At 42.1% G+C, this 20,982-nt stretch overlaps 1 protein-coding gene across 4 annotated transcripts in view; it reads right to left on the bottom strand.

The window, feature by feature from the left end:
- LOC141085927 (dimethylaniline monooxygenase [N-oxide-forming] 2-like) overlaps positions 1–20,982 on the bottom strand; it is a 44,050-nt gene that overhangs the window by 10,886 nt on the left and 12,182 nt on the right. For 2 of the 4 annotated variants that reach the window (XM_073571562.1, XM_073571561.1), the window contains exons 2-5: positions 17,336–17,508; positions 10,874–11,062; positions 9,161–9,323; positions 1,314–1,456 (exon numbers count right to left, since the gene is read on the bottom strand). In XM_073571562.1, the coding sequence (XP_073427663.1) occupies positions 1,314–1,456; positions 9,161–9,323; positions 10,874–11,062; positions 17,336–17,467 (627 nt within the window). In that variant the 5' untranslated portion in view covers positions 17,468–17,508. The remainder of the gene's footprint in view (positions 1–1,313; positions 1,457–9,160; positions 9,324–10,873; positions 11,063–17,335; positions 17,509–20,982) is intronic. The other 2 variants (XM_073571564.1, XM_073571563.1) reach the window with 1 other exon arrangement.

The raw sequence follows: 20,982 nt of genomic DNA, 5'->3' as shown, positions 1-20,982 counted from the left end.
TACTACTGGTACTTTAATTATTGCTAATATTCTCCTTAATTCAGGCACTTCTGTCAACACTTAATTCTAGTTTACTGACCACAGGCCACTCCTACCACTGCTTGCATCTTATCATAGCTGGTACAACATGTAGTACACGTCCATCCTCTTATCATTTATGCAACATCATCCAGAACTGATGATTAGACATGAGTGGATCTATCCAAGGAGGAGCAAGAGAGTCGAATTTTCTGAAATTCTCAGCTTCATGAAAATTCGAACATTTTGAGATTCTATTCACAATAAAGAAAAATTGCCTGGAACTATTTCTCACACTGCTGGAACATTAGAGAGCGGCTAACAATTTTGGGTTGCTTTATAGGACTCCTCATGCTGCACTACATCTATGACATTTTACAGATTATCACATAATAATAATATTAGTAATCTTTATTTATATAGTGCCAACATATTCCGCAGCACTTTATAGTTAAACAGTTTCAAACACAACAGTCATAAGTAACAATGTTAACAATAATATCATGATTAAATCAAAATAAAACAAACAATCCTGCTCGTGAGAGCTTACAATCTCTAATGAGGTGGGGGAGATACAAAGTACCGGTGTGTATTTACAATGATGTATTTACAATGATGGACCAGCCATCTTGAGGGGGTGGGGGATAGATAGAGATAGTGTGTTAGATGCTAGCAGGAACGCGGGATGCAGTGACGAGCAGGGGACAGAGCAAGAGTTAAGGGGCACTTTATGCAAAGTAGTGTACAGTCAATACTCCACGCAGGGAGTTTGCAGTAATGATACAGTACAAATGCAGGAAGGGGAATGGTGGATAAAACAATGTTAACAACAAATAGCATGAACCGATTGAACTTATCAGTCTGTAGATTCCAGATGGATGAAGTTGAAAGAACCCAAGATGTCATCCGCTCAATGCCGACTTTTATTACCCATTGACTTGCATTGGGGTCGGGTTTCGGACGAAACTCCGACTTTTTTTGCCCTAGTCGGACCAGTTTCATCCGACTCAAATTTTGTTTCATTCGGGTTTCACGAAACCCGATCCGACCAAAGTCACCCAACTCTATTCCACACCTTAATGCTGTTTTCTAATTGCTTAGGCCTGGAGGGAAACTTGACATCATGTATTCATCAGGCAAATCAAATCTTGCCAATTTTAATCTCTACCTTTATTGTTTGCCTATAGTAGCTCCACTCCAACTGGACAGGTTTGCTTTAGAGGTCCCTGAATCTGCAACTTTAAATGTTAATAAATGTGATGTAAATTACTTTATTATAGTGTTGTGAAATATACCTGTGAGGTTTTGGTACATAATTCAGTTGAGATATCAACTCCAGTGTTCCCCATTCCAATTATTAAAACTCGTTTACCATCAAACCCAATGGGCTTCTTGTATTCTCGGCAATGTTTTACTTGACCTCTAAAATCTTTGATTCCTAAAAAAAACAAATAGGTTAATTGAATACTGCATCTGAAACATACATAATATACATAAACACATATAAATTGTCATATCTAAGAGGGAAAATGTGAAGAGTCATCAGGCCACCAGATTCAGCAGTCAGATGTCTCAGGAGATTGCATTTTGATGCCCCTGGAGTAAGATTTGGACATCCTTTGATACAGTTGTGAGGTGACAACTGGCTCATGGAAGGTGTAATATGCCTGCTCCTAGCACTCCATTGTATTTCAGTATTTCTGTTGCAAATTCAATTAAAACCCTGACTGCTGGCACTTTCGGGTCAGGGCGACACCAGTAGCATAATGAAGGCAGCTGATCACGCTGCTGACCTCACTCCTGCTCAACACAGGAGGCTGTTGGCAGCAAGGTAAGTATGACAGACAGTTATACAAGAACTAGGTCTGTTAAAATAAAAAATAGTAATATACTCACCTTCCGACAGCCCCCGGACTCTTTCTATCCTCTCCATGCTCCCAGCATCTTCCGGTCCCAGAAATACTTTGGTCGAAACACCGCTGATGACGTCGCGCTCACGTGAGTGACGTCATCTCCGGCCCTTCTCACTAAGCATTACTGGAACCGGAAGATGCCGGAAGCGTCTTGAGGCGGGACAGAGTCGGGGGGGTCATCAGAAGGCGAGTATATAACTTTTATTTTAATCAGAGACTCAAGAATACCCGATGCGATAGAATTGGGCCACCATCTAGTGTATTATACTCCTGTTACACCCAGAGCTGCTGTCACTGTTCTGCTGTTACCTAATGTATTGTACTCCATTTACACCCAGAGCTGCAGTCACCGTTCTGCTTTTACCTAATGTATTATACTCCTGTTACAGCCAGAGCTGCAGTCACTGTTCAGATCTTACCAAATGTATTGTACTCAAGTTAGGCTGGTTTCACACTTGCGCTTTTTTGTGCTGCTTTTTAGCGCAAAAAAGGGCATGCGTTTTTTCCCCTATACTTTAACATGGGTGCGCATACATATGCGCACATACGCGTTTGTATGTGCATGCGTTTTTTTGCAGTGTGTGCTCGGGCACACAAAATGCATCCTGTTGCATTTTTTTGTGCATCCAACTTGCCCCAAAAAAATGCATGCGCACGCAATGCGTCTTTTTTTTTACAGCAAAACACTCATTAAAGTCTATGGGTGCGCATAGTAATGCGCACGTATGCGCAAAAAAACACATGCTTTTTTTTCAAAAAAATGCACACAAATGCATGATGTGTTTTTTTCATGCATTTGTGTGTGCAAAAAACGCACAGCAAAAAAACGCAAGGATGAAAGTAGCTTTACACCCTGAGCTGCAGTCACTGTTCTCCTCTTACCTAATTTATTGTACGCAAGTTACATCCAGAGCTGCAGTCACTTTTCTACTGTTACCTAATGTAGTGTACTCCAGTTACACCCAGAGCTGCAGTCACAGTTCTGCTCTTACCTAATGTATTATACTCCTGTTACAGCCAGAGCTGCAGTCACTGTTCAGATCTTACCTAATGTATTGTACTCCAGTTACACCCAGAGCTGCAGTCACTGTTCTGCTGTTACCTAATGTATTGTACTCCAGAATATGTACAGGACTGTGCCTGTGTAATGAGCAACGCAGCAGTGATGCCTTTAACGGCTGTAATGTGCCTGTACAATAAGCAATGCAGCCGTGTTGCCGCGACGACTAAGCAACTGTCGCTGATTGGTTGCGGCAGTTAGGCCGTGACCAATCAGCAAGGCAGGATTTCCACTACAGACAGACAGAATTAGACAATTATATAGTAGATGGATGTGGAGAAAATGTGTGATGAGATAGAATGTGCAGGGGTGTAAATATGAAGAGACTGTATGGGCAGGGAAGGGGGAAATTTTTGAGGAGACGGTATGGGCAAGAGAGGAGGAAGAATGTGTGAGGAGGCAATATATGCAATTGAGGGGGTAAATGTCAGACAGTATGGACAGGGGATAATGTGTGAGAAGACATTATGGGCAGGTGAGGGGTAAAATTAAGAGGAGACTGTCTAGACAAATGTGTGTGAGAACAATATGGACAGGAGGATAAAGGTGTGGTTTCCACTCTTTACACGCTACTGAAACTACCCTTATTAAAGTCTTTAATGATCTACTAACAGCTAAATTTAATGGTCACTGCTTCCTGCTGATTCTCGTGGATCTCCCTATCATTCGTCAGTGTGGATCACCTGCTCCTCCTCACTATGCTTCGCTCTATCGGACTCAAAGATACTACTCTCTCTTGGTTCTCATCCTACCTCTCTGACCACTCCTTCACTGTGTCTTTTGCTGGCTCCTCTTCCCCTTACTTTCGTAGTTCCTGAGGGTTCGGTGCTAGGTTCCCACGTGTTCTCCCTATATATTGCCCCTATTGGACAAACCATCTTTAGAGTCAGTTTTTAGTATCATCTTATATTGATGACACCCAATTATACACAGTCTCCCAACATCACCTCTGCTTTACTACAAAATACCAGTGTGTTTTTCTACTGGCTAAAACATCATGTCCTCCTATCTAAAACTGAATCTGTCAAGGCTGAACTCCTTGTGTTTCCTCCCTCTACTAACCTTCCTAAATCCAAAATTGTCATTTCTGAGTGTCGTTCTATCATTGCTCCCCAGCAGTACCCACACTGTCTTGGGGTTATATTTGACTCAGATCTTGATTTCACTCCCCACATGCGATCACTCGCTCATGTCACCTGTACCTATAGAAATATTAATAAATAAAAATTATTATTAATGTTTAGTGTGGGGGTCACATTTTGTGCAGAAAGCACAGTAAGGGACAATTATTTCAGGGCACACCATGGGACAGATACGTTTTATTCAAGAGCGTTATAGTGACATTTATTTTTAAGGGTATTATATTAGGATGTGCTACAGAAGACCAGAGAAGACGAACGTCTGCAGAGATGAGCTGTTGATGTGAGAACTCAGTATAGCGTATGGACCAGATGGAGAACACAATAACTTCAGAGAAGATGTGATCTATAAAGGTACCTTGTTGTAAATGTGAAATTGTGATGCTGACTGTCTCATAAGTTCTGTGGTAACTGTACGGTCCACCTTCTGATGATGGCTGGTAACAAAAGCTTCCAATATCTCCTTTCCATTCTTAAAGACATCCTGGGAGTTGGAGGTTCACATGATACAAGTGCTTATAGTGCTGACCTGACATTACAATTGATTGCTGTACTAAGATTGGTGATGTATCCCTGTACTAATGGTGGTTCTAGAGTTGAATTCATGTACTGATGGTAGTTCTAGCAGTGTATGCATGCACTGATGGTGGTTGTGATGCTGCATTTCTATTCTGTTGGTGGTTCTGGTGATGTATTCCTTTTTATTGATGGTGGTTCTGGTGAACTATTCCTGTACTGTTGGCAATTCTGGTGCTTTATTTAAGAGCGATTGGTTGTTCTGGTACTGATGGTAGTTATGTGGATGTATTCATGTACTGTCTGTGGTTCTAGTGATGCATTATTTTGAAAGACTCCTGTGTGGTCTTCCAACTGACACTCACATCTCTCCAGTCGATTCTTAACACTGCTGCCCTAATAATCCACCACTCTTCTTACTACTCCACCTTTCCCATTGTGCAAGTCTCTTAATTGGTTTCCAATTTCCCAACGGACACAGTTTAAAAATACTAATCTTAAACCTACAAAGCTGTCCATAATCTGTCACGTGCCGACTAGCTTCTCTTCCTGCTTCTCGCAAAGCAGTTTTTTTTGCACATGACAAGTATATAAATCGCTTCTGAACAGTGATATGACGACTATTCTAACCACTTAAGCTATATACATTATAGGATGGGACGCCATACTGCATTTTTGCACCAAGTGTAAGTGTGGTGCCCCTGAGGCTTCAGTTGCCACAGAGGTACTGCACCTTCTCCTAAAGTGTAGTGCCCCACCATCCAGGTAAGGTGGGAACTCCTGACCACGCTCCACACCTGCATTCCACACACAGGATAGTTCAGTGGGGCCACCTAACATCTTCATGCTGGGGGTTAGCAGAGCACCCCTCGTGGAACCCTGCTTCGTAACACGAGATGTGCTGGGAGGTGGGTGGAGAGAGATGATACAAAAGAGTGGGAAGAGTGAAAGTTAGTAGTTAGTTGGTTAGAGGAGAGAGGAGAGAAGATGGGTGTCTGAGGGACGTGCTGCAGCAGGTCCCAGTGATCTGGGCTTCTGGCATGAGAAAGACCAGAGAAAGACTGATAAGATCGATAACCTAACCTTCCATAAGAGAGATAGAACAGATCGGAACGAAGGAGAATAGAAGGACCGTGGGAAGCAGGTTGCGAAAGAGAGAGAACCCTTCCAGTCCAGAGAGCGCAAAGGTCGGGGCCCGGTCCCCGAGGTTGATTGGATCTTTATGTCCGGCAACAGACACCGGAGGAGTAGTGAGCCGCTAACGCCTTGCTCCCATCATAGACTTGGGACACAACAGCAACTGAATAGAGAGCCGGGACGCAGTGAGGGGTCCCTGAAGCAGGCTACAGCTGTCTGTCATACAAGTAAAGACTAGGAACACCTAGAGAGAGGCATTCCAGGGTAACTAAGTACTGGAGTGCTTCGCACCTAACGGCACATTGGAGGAGTCATTCAGTAAGGTACATGTTGGTGGAGTGTGGAAGGGAGAATCCTATCCTGCCTGGAGGTTGGCTGGAGCCCTGACCTGGAGAACACAGTACGGAGGCAGGCAGTTGTGTGAACTGCAAACAGTGAGTAAAGCTTTGGAACCGCATACTCTGGTGTCCTCCAGTTATTCCAGCACCGCTACATCTGGGTACCAGCCTCCATACCATTCTGCGCCTCTCCTCATCTATTGCACCTACACTGCCCTGGGACTACAGCTCCACCTGTGGGGAGCTATACCATCTCTGCTGCACCACACCATCAGTCCCAGCGGATCTGCAGGCAGCGTTGGCATACCATCTTACATGCCAAACACCACGGGTGTCGTCACGAACTATTCTAATAAACTTTAACACCATTAACATCACCGCCATTGATATTGGGCGCCCAGGGCCACGGACCAGGTCACCGCTGCTGTGACACACATTCCCCCTGACACCGGCCTGGTACAGAGTACCCCGCTACCCTGGGTGTGCAAGGGCGACCCATAAGAAGACCTGGATTCAGCTCTGTATTCATAAATGTATGCATAAAATACAGACAAAAACAATACTAGCAAGTGTATATAATACTTAGACTAAATTTTCCATGGAAATAAAAAGAAAATAGTGCTTAAAATTAACTAGGATTTTACAACAGAGAAACTAAATGAAGTGTAAAAACAGCAAGTGTGAGTTTAATGTGTTTCTTAATTTTATTTGAATATGTATTTAAATTATTTTACGTTTTTTTTTGTTAAAGTTTGAGCAAAGGTGCCGGCTGATGAGAGACTGCTTCTCCCATCAATGGCTCCTGCTATCCCTGTTATCAGTGAAAGAAAATGTAGCCTGAGGGGAGGAGTAGTCTGATCAGCCAAAGCCTGCTAACTTGTGGTAAGCTTTTTACCGCGGGTCATAGTATTTCTGCTGGGTCATGCTGGCATCTGACAGCACGACCCTGTAGCGCTCTGACAGTGGTAACGATCTACCGGCGGTAACGTTACTGCCGATCAGAAGCGCCACACTGCTGTTTTCCACGTTTATGCTGTGTATACGTTTGTTTTTGCCTCCCTTTGACTCCAATAGCATTCGGCTTTATTAGGTGAATATTGCACATTTGGCAATTGTGATCCGAATATCAAAATATTCGCTCATCTCTAATTTACGGAGTCCTAAGAACTCCATGGAGCCCGGCACTACTACTGTTTGCTTCTGATTTTATATGGAGGTATAGAGAAGTTTTTTCCTGCAAGTTTCACCAAAACAAATTTAGATACAAGCCCATACCACACATTAATTTAGATCCCAGATAATGCACCAAAATAATAAAGACCCTATAAGAGACCCTACAATTAATTCAGGTGCCTGACTAGACAGCAACATTTTTCAAATCCCAGACCAACTGGCTAATTCACTGGTTCCATTGACTGTAAGGCCTTTTATGCATAGTACACATTATCCTCAAACTGTATAGCATCCCAACCAAGTGTGGGAGTGGAGATAACCCAACCCATTAGCCAGCTGGGTAAGCAGTGGAGGGGTCAATGATGTAACCGGGGCATTCCCATATAGGGGAAACTACTTAGGCCTCAGTTACCCCACTAAGGCCAAATTCGCACAGCAATTTCCTTTTGTATACAAGAATTGACCGTTTTCATTAGTGTTCAATCCAATTTTCATCCATTTGGGTCTTTGTGCCGGTTTTAACCATCTATATGTCACCAGTTTTTCTTGTGTCCAAAAATAGGGATGAGCAAGTACTGTAGTAGTCGGACTCGCTGTACTCGTTACGAGTACCTCCTAATACTCGGGTACTCATAATGAGTACCGAGTCCAATGTAAGTCTATGGGAAATGCAATTAATGGGCAGGGACTGTGCTGGACTGGGCGGGGACTGTGCGAAGACTGTGCCAGGCTATGCGGGACTGTGCTGGCCTGTGCGGGGACTGTGCCAGGCTAAGGGGGACTGTGGGGCACTGTGCTGGCCTGTGCGGGACTGTGCAGGGCTTTGCAGGTACTGTGCTGGGCTGTGTGGGACTGTGGTGGGCCATGCTGGGCTGTGCGGGGACTGTGCCGTACGGGACTGTGCAGGGCTTTGCAGGTACTGTGCTGTGCGGGACTTTGCAGGGCTATGCGGGACTGTGCTGGCCTGTGCCGTGCTGTGCGGGACTGTGCAGGGCTTTGCAGGTACTGTGCGGGACTGTGCAGGGCTTTGCAGGTACTGTGTGGGGCATGCTGTGCGGGACTGTGCAGGGCTTTGCAGGTACTGTGCGGGACAGTGCAGGGCTTTGCAGGTACTGTGCGGGTCTGTGCAGGGCTGTGGTGGGGCATGCTGTGCGGGACTGTGCAGGGCTTTGCAGGGCTGTGCAGGGACTGTGCGGGCTGTTGCGAATATTGCGAGGCGAGTAATGAAATACTCGCGAGGATTCGAGTACCGCGAGTACCGCATTACTCGCTGAGTACCGAATCCTCACGAGTATGCTCGCTCATCCCTATCCAAAAGCAAAAAAGAAAAAAAAAATTAAAATAACTGATAGAGCAACCAGTCAGTGAAAACTAGATGGATGGTCATTCTCTGGAGCTCAGTTCAGTTTTTATGTGTATTCTTGGTCAGAATTAAAAAAAAAACCTCACAAGATATATTGTGTGGGTGAGCTCTTCTTGAAAAACACTAATAGCAACAAAAATGGACATGCGAGTGTCCTAACTCTGCTGACAGTAATGGAGCAGTTATGCCATAATTTTGTTTAATATAAATTCTATCCTCTAGCCATTCTAGATTTACGGATCATTTACATGAGCACTTCATGCAATTTATGAAAGAAGAGCTGGTATTCAAATATCACTCAACAGTAGTAAAGTGAATTAGTATGGAAATAGACAGACAAATAGACAGATTCCTTATGTCATATTGAGTGAAAAATATACGGTATTATTGAGAAAAAAAAAAATATTGTTCTGTACAACATAAATGTTCAGTTGTAATATCTCATGGCATACCGAACCTAGAGGTTTCTAAGTTGGCGAAGTAAAATCAAGTTTAATAACTACCTGGAAAGGTATCCAAAGGCACCACCGGCTGTGCATGCTGACCAGTGCAAACCATAACTGCATCAAAGAGATCGGTCTTTGTTTCTCCATTGCTTTCTGTAGTAATTAGCCACTGACCAGTGACTCGAAAGTCAGAATGCTTCTCTACTCGGCAAACACTTGTCTGGGTCCAAGACAGAAATGCAAAAAATAAAAGTGAGCTAAGGTTAACAGGAGGTCTGCTGCATTTTTGCTAAAGTCCCACATTGAAGACTCAGTCAGAACAATACTGTCACTCCGATTTGGACTTTTCACAACAGTTCGAGGCAGCTCTGCCAAAATGGACACAGCAGGGGAGAATCCTTATTGGGTCATAGCAACGTCTGCCCTTTAAATTAGTCAATAGTGGCAGCATTTATTACACCGGAATGGTTACTCCAGTCAATGGAGTAACATTTCTGGCAAGGTGCACCAAATTCATTAAGTGAATTGGTTTATCTTATTCCTGAATGCCCCTCATTAAGATTGCTGTACTAAACTGTAGTCTTAATGAATCGGGGTAATTGTTAAATGGGTTTTCCATCAATATATTTCTTATAACCCAATCATCTTGCTGTAGATAAAAATAATAAAACCAGCTATACTACCCAACCCCTGCAAAAGTGCTGGTTCTCCATTGTCACTCCTGTTTTTTGTTAACAGGTTGCAGTGGTGATATCACCACTATAGTACATGTAACTGCAGCAGCCAATCAATGGGCGCTGGGGATGCCATGGTAGTCGGCACAACACCATTCGGCCCAATGATTGACTGCATCAGTTATGTTTGCTGAAGTTGTGACTTCATCACTCCAGCTTATTAACAAATACCACAACCATGGATCAGGCATCAGAGAGTATGACTGATTTTACTCTTTTCATTTACAGCAAATTGAAGGAGTATAAAAAAAATGGAAAAATTTAATCTGGTGCCCATCTTTCCATCCATTAAAATTGTCAGGTGCATATACAGATAGCGGTCTACCTTCTACCAGATTGCATGTAAGGGAATAAGCTAGTGACTTTCATGGCTCATATTTAGAGGTGGACTGTTTGCCCATTTTAACATCCTGTATAGAGGAGGCCTCTGTACAATCTGTTGCAGATTTAGGACCCCTGCAGATAATCAAAAAACTTTCCCAGCTTAAATAGTGAGCAAGAAGGCTGGCAAGAAATCTGTTCAATGTTAGAAGAGTGGGGATCAGTAAGATAATTAGGTCTTGACTTTTAGAACCTGCTATATGCTTTGAGAAAAAAAAAAAAAAATGGGACAAATGGGGGGAAACCCCTTAAAGGGTTTTTCCCATGAACAAAGTGAATTACAATCAACATTTTATTCAATAGATCTTTGAATAATAATAATTTCCACAATTAAATGTGCATGAAAATAATGTTCCTGTGCTGAGAAAATCTTATAAATGTGCCCCTGCTGTGTACTGTGTAATGGCTGTGTCTGACCATATAGGGACATGTTCTGATCATACCACATCTCCTGGGTGGGGGAGGAAGCAAAAAAGTATACAGACATTACAGCACGGCACGGCATCACAGCTGATTCTCTTTTTGAGGTAAAACATTGCTTAAAAACAGGCAGAGAAAGGTTTTACCTCACAGAAAGAATCAGTGAACTTATTACGGTACTTCAATTTTTTTAGGTCAGTATTGTTATGTTCTATGGTATATAAATATTTCTTACCTTAAATTTGATATATTGTAACAGTTTAAAATGTTCTACGTAGAGCGTGATATATTCCAAATATTTGTGATGTGGAAGGTAGTTTGGAAAATCATCTGGCATTGGAAAATCACTAAAAGACAATATTTCTTTGGAAAGATTGGTAACTAAAGACTTGTAGATGCTGGCTCTTCCATCTTCTGCTTCATCCTGAAATAAATTAAATTTTACTATATTTAGTCACCTATACTCTAAAAATAACTAGATATTTTTACTTAAAATTGTTTCTCATATTTAATTATGACATCACTATTAAATTGCACAAAAATATAAATTTTTTATATTAAATTTGATAGTGGTTTTAAAAATGCCCCCGTGTCTAGTGTAGGAAACCAAGTAGGCTAGTGTTAAATCCTAGCACTACAGGTCCCAATTAGGTGCACTTTTATTGCCATGACTAGAGCCAGGCCATGTGTTTCACTGTTGTCAGTCAGCTGGGGGAAGCTGAGCAGAGCTGATTGTGTTGGAGCAGGAGAAAGAAGCCAAACTCCAAATAGTACTGGTTGGTACGGATGTGTGACCGAGATGGCAAAACTGTCACCATACTGCAGTTAGATATCCCGAGGCTAGGGGCTCCTTCCCTATCTTTAAAGCTAGGGGTGCCCTTAGCCATCCTTGCTGGCTGGATAACTTCTAATGGTGAAGATGTCGAGGCCACGTAGCTTGTTGCGCTTCTGAAATCAGTCCTTATCTGTCCCCTCCCCCACTCAGGGAAATAGGGAGTAGTTGTATATAAGTATACAGAAACCAGACTAACAAGAGATGATGTATAGGAATAAATGAAAATACCAACCATACAAAAATGCACTCACAAACAGAGTAGAACACCAGGAAGTAAAAGGAAGGCACAGCCAAAAAGACCAATAGACAAACATCAAGCAACAGTCTTTAGATTAAAGGGGGTTTTACACTAAGCGATATCGCTAGCAATATCGCTAAAACGTCACTGGTTTTGTGACGTTATAGCGATATTGCTAGCGATATCGCTATGTGTGATACTTACCTCCGACCGGCTCCCCCGCTGTCCATCGCTGATCGCGCGAGAATGTCCGGCTCCATTTCTCGTCGGGCACTTCCTGCTGAGACTTCCTGCTGTGACGACGAGCGACGCTGGACGTCAGGATCGCTGTGTGTGAAAGGTGAGTATCGTGCGCTGCTGCATCGCAGTGAGATCTTTCTGTATGAAAGCTCACTAGCGATCGGATCGCTGGTGCATCGCTAAATGTAAAAGGGCCTTAACACTCCAAATGCCTTCTCAACAAACACTTCCAAATCCAAACCTGGCAGTTTAGAAGTAACACTGGCAATTCTGATTGCCAGTGGAGAGTATATATATACAGCAGAGGGCAGTTAACAACACTGAACACCTGAGACCATCAAAGCAAGGAAGCTTAAGATTTAACCCCTGCACAGTTAGCAGAAACCTGCACCATTTAATATGAGGGTGAAGTGTTTCTAATTAGTGCAGTAGTACATGAAATCAGACACCGTTGTCTTCTGGCTCCTCTGTCATGGTAAACCTGTGACATCAACTGTGTCTGAGTAGCCAGGGGCATATTGTTTAGTTACTGCCTGGACAAGGCAATGGACTTAGGTTTATGGCTTTGTTTTCTCTACTGTGCAACTAGTGGAAATAAACATTATTCAGTTTATGACAGAAAAACCCTGTTGTTAGTGTTCCAGATGGCTACCCAATAGAGTAAACCCCTACACTCGATATTGCTAATTCATTTTTGGCAAGATTTCCCCGGTGTGCCCTTTTTTCCTACTCTCATAAGAAAACATTGCTTTCAATGCACTCATTTTTTGGGCTGGCCTGCACAATTGCAAACAACTTTCTCTGCCATTCTTCAAAAGGTTTTAGGGTTAAAGTTGCACACAAGTCCATAGTGTTTAAACTATAAAATTATCAGGTTCCTGACAGCGCCGGCATGCAGCCTCCGCTGAGCAGGGACTCACCTGTACTGTAGGGGCCCCCGGGGACTGGAATAGCCGGAAAGTACAGATACACAGGACCTGAATGCTGAAGCTTTAGCAAGCAGGCACAGGACCTATGGTCATGTGGCAGGGCTTAGCATCCTGCTTTCAGAGATGGTAGAAAACTCAGTCGGGCAAAACGGAGGTTATACACAATACGGGCAATGAGATACAGGAGGGATAAACAGACGGGAGGTCAGACAAAGCCAAAATGTCATACACAAGAGGGCGGTGCGGTACCAAAGAGATGAGCAGAGAGTAGTCGGGTCACAAGCAGAGAGTCATACACGAGAGAGCGGTGCGGTACAAGAGGGGCAGGCAGAACTCGTAACAGGGACAGAATCGGATCACAACCAAACAAGCAACAAGTTATCAGGCACAAGGCACACGTATACAAGAGGTCAACTAACTCAGCCGAGGGCAGGAGTATAACTGACACCGGACCTAGGTCCAGTGAGCATTAAATCGCCGCCCTCTGCCAGAAAAAGGCAGCACAATTAACCCCCTGTCTGACCAGGACAGGCCAAAGCGAAATGCCATCCTGGATCATGACAAAAATAACATGTTGACCCAGAAAATGGCCAACACCCCATGAGGCAGATATGAATTGCCTAATATCAGGAGAAAATTTCCTTCCAGATCAGACTAGCTCCCTGGATCTATGCCCAGCGTCGGACTGGCCCACCGGGGAACCGGAGGATTCTCCGGTGGGCCCTGGCATCTGGTGGGCCCTGGCACCTGCAGGCATACAGGGCCAGCAGTTGCCTAGGGCCCCCGCTGCTCCAGGGGCCCCCAGCCAGTGGTGTGTCGCACACCATGCAGCTGCTATGGGGGCCCCTGCCAGCGGAGCAGCAGCGGGTGTCAGGAGGCAGGAGCCCCTGTCCCCGCTGCTAAAGAGAAATGAATATTCACTGCGAAGCAGTGAATATCATTTCAGGTCTCCACCCCCAGAGGCCCCGCCCCCAGCCCAGTAAGCCGCTCTGCATCAGGGCCGGCGCCGCCCTCAGGCCCCTCTGCTCCTGACTCACAGCCAGTGCGCGATGACGTCACTACATCGCGCACCCGCTGTGTGTCTGGCAGAGGGGGCAGCTCCTGACACTGAAGCCGGGATCAGCGTGGGAGCGAGGAGGAGAGGTGAGTATTTTTTTTTTTTTTTTTTTTATATCTCTCTCGCTCTATCTGTCTCTCTCTATCTATCTCTATTTCTCAATATATCTCTCTATCTCTAGTATCTATATCTATCTATCTCTATATCTATCTCTATATCTATCTATTATGTCTATCTATCTATCTTACTCTATCTCTATATTTATTATCTATCTAGCTACCATCTATATCTATCTATCTTTATCTATATATATATCTCTATCTAATATCTATATCTATCTATCTCTATACCTATCTATCTATCCGTTATCTATCTCTATATCTTTTCTCTGTATCTATCTATCTCTATATCTATATCTCTCGCTATATCTCTATATCTATCTTTATATCTATCTCTATCTATCTCTATTTCTCTCTATATCTATCTCTATATCTCTATAGCTATCTATCTATATATCTCTATCTATCTTTATCTATTTATCTCTATATCTTTTCTCTGTATCTATCTCTCTATATCTATATATATCTATCTCTATATATATATCTATTATCTCTATATCTATATCTATTTCTCTCTATATCTCTCTCTATATCTATCTATTTATCTCTATCTCTATATCGATCTCTCTGTATATCTATCTATCTCTATATCTATCTATCTATCTATCTCTATCTATTATCTATATCTATCTTTCTATCTCTACATCTATCTATATCTATCTATTATGTCTATCTAGCTATCTCTATTATCTATATCTACCTATCTCTATATCTTACTCTCTCTATATCTATCTGTTATCTCTATATTTATTATCTATCTATATCTATCTCTCTATTTATCGATCTCTGTATCTATCTCTCTCTCTATCTACCGCTCTCTCTATATCTATATCTATCTATCATCTCTATATCTATTATCTCTATATCTATCTATCTCTATATATATATATATATCTGTTTCTCTCTATATCTATCTCTATATCTCTCTCTCTATAGCTATCTATATATTATCTCTATATCTATCTATATATTATCTCTATATCTATCTATCTATCTCTATATCTGTTATCTCTATATCCATATCTATCTATCTAACACTATATCTCTATATCTATCTCTATATCTCATTATCTATCAATCTCTATCTCTCTCTCTTTATCTATCTATCTATCTATTGATCTATCCATCTATCTCTATATCTATCTATTATCTCTATTATCTATATCTATCTATCCATCTATCTAGCTATCTCTATATCTATCTTTCTAACTCTATATCTATCTATCTCTATATCTAGCTATTATCTCTATATCTATCTTTCTATATCTATCTATCTCTCTATATCTATTAATCTCTATATATCTCTATATCTATTTTTATTTATAGCCATCTATCTATATATATTTATCTCTATATCTATCTATGTCTATATTATTATTATTATTATTATTATTATATCTGTATATCTCTATTATCTATCTCTATCTATATATCTATCTATCTCTATATCTTTCTATCTATAGCTATCTATCTCTATATCTATCTATCTATCCATTATCTATTTTCTATCTATCTCTATATCTATCTACCTATCGATCTATCTATCTATATTTCTTTCTATATCTATCTTTATATCTATCTCTATGAATCTTTCTATCTATATCTATCCATTATCTACTTTCTATCCATTATCTACTATCTATCTCTATATCTATTTCTACATCTATCTTTCTATCTATTTCTATCTAACTCTATATCTATATATCTATATAGCATTATACCCTATGAGGGGGTGCATTATTCCCTATGAGGAGGCAGCATTATTCCCTATGAGGGGGGCAGTATTATACCCTATGAGGGGGGCAGTATTATACCCTATGAGGGGGGGCAGTATTATACCCTATGAGGGGGGGCAGTATTATACCCTATGAGGGGGGGCAGCATTATACCCTATGAGGGGGGCAGCATTATACCCTATGAGGAGGGCAGCATTATTCCCTATGAGGAGGGCAGCATTATACCCTATGAGGGGGTGCATTATACCCTATGAGGGGGGCAGTATTATACCCTATGAGGGGGCAGCATTATTCCCTATGAGGGGATGCATTATTCCCTATGAGGTGGGCAGTACTATACCCTATGAGGAGGCAGCATTATACCCTATGAGGGGGTGCATTATTCCCTATGAGGGGGGCAGTATTATACCCTATGAGGGGGGCAGTATTATACCCTATGAGGGGGCAGCATTATACCCTATGAGGGGGCAGCATTATACCCTATGAGGGGGCAGCATTATACCCTATGAGGGGGTGCATTATTCCCTATGAGGGGGGCAGTATTATACCCTATGAGGGGGGCAGTATTATACCCTATGAGGGGGTGCATTATACCCTATGAGGGGGTGCATTATACCCTATGAGGGGGGCAGTATTATACCCTATGAGGGGGGCAGTATTATACCCTATGAGGGGGGCAGTATTATATTCTATGAGATGGCTGCATTATATTCTATGAGATGGCTGCATTATACTATGTGAGGGGGCTGCTTTATATTCTATGAGGGGGCTACCCCAACTCCTGCTACATAATTAAGACATGTACAACCTTATATTATACCCGGATATTAGCGTGTTTTACCGCATAATTGGTGGTCTGGTATTTAACTCTATGCAGCTACATAGTGGGCCCCAAGAATGATTTTCTCTGGTGGGCCCAAGGTGTTCCAGTCCGACGCTGTCTATGCCCCACAGAATCGAGTGTCCATAACCTGTAATATTATATTTTTCAAGAAAGGGCTTCAAGGATGCCTTGACCTTTTTTAGTGAATAAAACATTACAACATCAAGTAGCAGAGAGCTCCATATCTCATTATTCTTAAAGTAAAGAATCACTGACTATGATTAAACCTTCTTTCCATTGTCCCCATCACAGTCTTAGATGTGAAAAGATAATTACAAAGATCTCTGTTCTGTCCCTTCATATAGTTGTACATTGTAATTAGATGGCCCATAAGTCTTCATTTTTTTGAGAGAATGTTATCCTAGGATTATCATCATTTTATTATTATGGGCACTTATTACCACTAACACTGGAAACCATAGGTGGATGTTAAAATATGCAAACGAAGGAACAGATGGCACCATAACCTGAACTAACAACAATTTATAGACAGCGCCTAAACAAGTAACTAACAAGTAACAGCAATACCTGGTCTCTGGAACATTTATTTTTTAATGTTTTACATCTGAAACAAAAATGATCTAACTGAGAAATGCAATATCCATCTGTAATACAACCCGTTGACTTTGGTAAGTATTTGTAGAGAAGTTGGCCACTCACCTTGAACCGCCAAAGACCTCCAAAATCTTGACCTTTTTCGAAGCAAGTAGGCTCAAGACCATCCTCTACACATGCCTTGATAGCTCCCAAGCCGCTAAGCCCAGCTCCAATGATAGCAACTGTTTTCACCATAGTTTTATCTACAACATGATGCCATGTAAATATCCAATAAGCTGTAAATACAGTACACATGTGAATATATATGGGCTTACACATTAATTTGTTTTCTCCTTTATGACTTTTTTAAAAATTTCAGTTGCAGAAATTGATTTGCAATCCATATAAGCATGTTATGCTATAACACTTTTTACAATTTGCTTTGTATCAGCTCCTTACAGATCTTTGCCTTCAGTTTCAATTTGCTTTCATATCTGTCCAGCTGTGAAGACTGCATGGCTCGTTAGAAGACAGCACTGATAACTAATGTAACCGTTTTCATCACATGATCCCAGAGGTTTGGCAGTCTGGTTGAGAGATTTGGAAAGATGAAAAATCCCATCCCAGATTTTACCACTACTGTTACTGGTCACAGTGTTCTAATGTGTGAATGACTAGGTAATTCGCGAGGGATTAAAGCACCGCTCCAGCGTTTTTTTTTTTACATTGCAGCACTGGAGTGGTGCTACTTATCTAAGTTCCCTGACCCTAGCTTTATGTTTATATGGCCTCAGAGCAGCTCTGGTCATCTTCTTCAGGTAGGGAGCTGCCAGATTGCTCCAGTGTTTGCTGGATGATTTAGAAGTCTCAACTCAGTGTAAAGGGCCCGTTACACTAAGCGATATCGCTATAACGTCACTGGTTTTGTGACGCAGCAGCAATATTGCTATGTGTGATACTTACCTCCGACTGGCTCCCCCACTGGCTATCGCTGATCACGCGAGAACATCCTGGGCAGTTTCTTGTCATCAGCTTCCTGCTGTGACGACGAGCGCGGGAGGATGGCTTCATCGCCTCGTCTGACAGGTAAGTAGCGACCGCTGCTATGTCGCTGGTGAGATCTGCCTGTTTGGCAGCTCACTAGCGACCACTTAGCGATGCACCAGTGATCCTGACCGGGTCATATCGGAGAGGAGAGGAGAGGAGAGGAGAGGTTTTTTGGTCCGGCACCCAGAAAGAATTTCGGGTTAAAATAGTGTCTGGAGGATCCGCCAGAGAAAAAAAGTTGCAAGCTCTGTTTTGAAATCTTTGAGGATGGTGATGGACAGCAACTTTTGGCGGATCCGCAAAAAAAACCGGATGCAACGGACGGCAATCCGTCACAATCCACCAATAATGGAAGTCAATGAGGAAAAAAAACGGATCCTCAAAAGAAAATTGCGGATCCCTTTTTTTCAAAACCTGGCGGATTGTGACTGATTGTAAAAAACTGAAGTGTGAAAGAGGCCTAACGGTACCCTAAGTCTATGAAAGCCAGAACAAGGTGCTCAGATTTACATTGAGACCTTGTGACTGTTACGGCTCACTTCTGGTCAATCAGAAGTTGCGGTCACAAAATAGCGGTGTAAGACTGGAGCGGCACCTGGAAGAGCTGAAGACAGCAGCTGGTAAGTATAATACTAAGGTCAAGGAACTTACTTTAGTGGCAGCACTCCAGTGCTGAGTGGTGCTTTTATTGTTTGGCTTTTTTGCCTATTCTGCACTACATTGTCAATGCGGAGTTTGGTCCACATCACAGGCTACTGTCACTTTTGTTTCATCCATGTGACAGGATGTATGCATTATACCATTTATCTCGCCTCTGATGACCCCACCATTCTGTTTGTAACTGGAAATTTGGATAGCAAAAAGGCAGTAACCATAGCAGGACTAACTAAGGACTGTACTTGTCTCTAGTCCTTAGCTCACGAGTGCGCACAATGTGGGATTGCAATGTTCAGGTGGACAGTGTGAGACAGCATAATATTCCATAGATACCTATTTAGACCATGCTATTAAACATTAATTATTTTGTGTGACTTTCAACAGGAATAATTTCACATTGGATGCCCACAGTGTACACGCACAATGTGCATATTTTTTGTCATCGAAGATGGGAACCTTATGTTGGAAAAATATTTTACTCCCACCCCTTCAGGCCAAGAATTTATATAATATAAAATTATCTGCTTTCATTATTACTGTAAGTTTTGAAGGTTCAACATTTTAATTATTAGTGATGAGCAAGCATGCTCAGATAAGGTGTTATCCAAGCACGCTCGTGTGCTAATAGAGTTTCTTCGGCGTGCTTGAATAACATGTTCGAGACGCCATGCCTGTATGTCTCGTGGATGTTCAACTGTCGCAACACATGCAGGGATTGCCTGTCAAGTAGGCAATCCCTGCATGTGTTGCCGCTGTCAAACAGCCACAAGACATGTAGTATTCAAGCACGCTGAAGTTACTTTATAAGCACACAAGCATGCTCGGATAGTACCTTATCTGAGCACGTTTGCTCATCACTACTCATTATACAGTTATGATATAGTTTTTTCACAAATCAGTCTGTACAGAAAGTGTCAATGATCCCTAGTATTGTGCCTCAGAGCCTATAATAAACTTGTTTTCCTGCCAGCAAAGGTCACAAAGGCAAAATGTGGAGAGGAATGTGCTGCAGACATCAATACATCTTCTATAGTGTGTAGTATACATACAGTCTATATGGACAAAAGTATTTGGGCACACGTCTTAGTCATTGAAATTGGATTTTTCATTAAGTTCTATTTCCACAAGAGTATAAAATCCAGCTCCTCAACATGCAGTTTGCTTGTACTAACATTTGTGACCCAGTGGCTCTTTCTAAAGAGCTTAGGGAAATTGAGTTTTCTCCAGTAATATGGTGCAAGCATTTTATCATAACAGTTCATGACATTTCTTCCGTCTTATATATTCCACTATTGGGTATGAGTGGTAATGAAAATTGGAAATTTTTACGAACCACAGCAATTTAGCCACTAAGGCTAGTTTCACACTTGCTTTTTTTTGCAGCGCGTTTTTCCCGCAAAAAAACGCATTGAAAAAACACATACAAAAGCATACAACTGCTGCGTTTTTTTCAAGCATTTTTATGAGCATGCATGAAAAAAACGCAGCGTTTTTATGCGTTTGTATGCGTTTTTAATGCGTTTTTACCGCGTTTGCGTTTTTTTCCAACATTAGGTGGCCCCTCACACTAACCCAAACCATGACTTTACTAACCCTAACCCTAACCCTGACCCTAACCCTTAACCAAACCATACTTAACCCTAACCCAAACCCTAAACCCTGACCCTGACCCTGACCCTGACCCTGACCCTTAACCAAACCATACTTAACCCTAACCTAAACCCTAACTAACCCTAACCCTAAACCTAATCCTAACCCTGACCCTGACCCTAACCCTGACCCTTAACCAAACCATACTTAAACCTAACTAACCCTGACCCTAACCCCAACCCTAACCCCCCTTAACTAACCCTAACTCTACCCAAACCCCTAAATTCCATGGTTAACAAAAAAAAAACGCATGTGCAAAAAAACGCATACATAAGCATGCCAATGCGCACATATGCGCACCCATAGACTTATATTGGGTGTCTTGCTGTAAAAAAACGCATTGCGCGCGCATGCGTTTTTTTGAGGCAAGTCGGACGCACAAAAAATGCAACAGGTTGCATTTTGTGCGCCCGAGC

Source organism: Dendrobates tinctorius, unplaced genomic scaffold (assembly GCF_039654945.1).
Source record: "Dendrobates tinctorius isolate UK_male_01 unplaced genomic scaffold, ASM3965494v1 ptg000029l, whole genome shotgun sequence".
In the NCBI taxonomy this organism is placed as follows: domain Eukaryota; kingdom Metazoa; phylum Chordata; class Amphibia; order Anura; family Dendrobatidae; genus Dendrobates; species Dendrobates tinctorius.
This window is presented reverse-complemented; position numbering and strand designations above follow the sequence as displayed.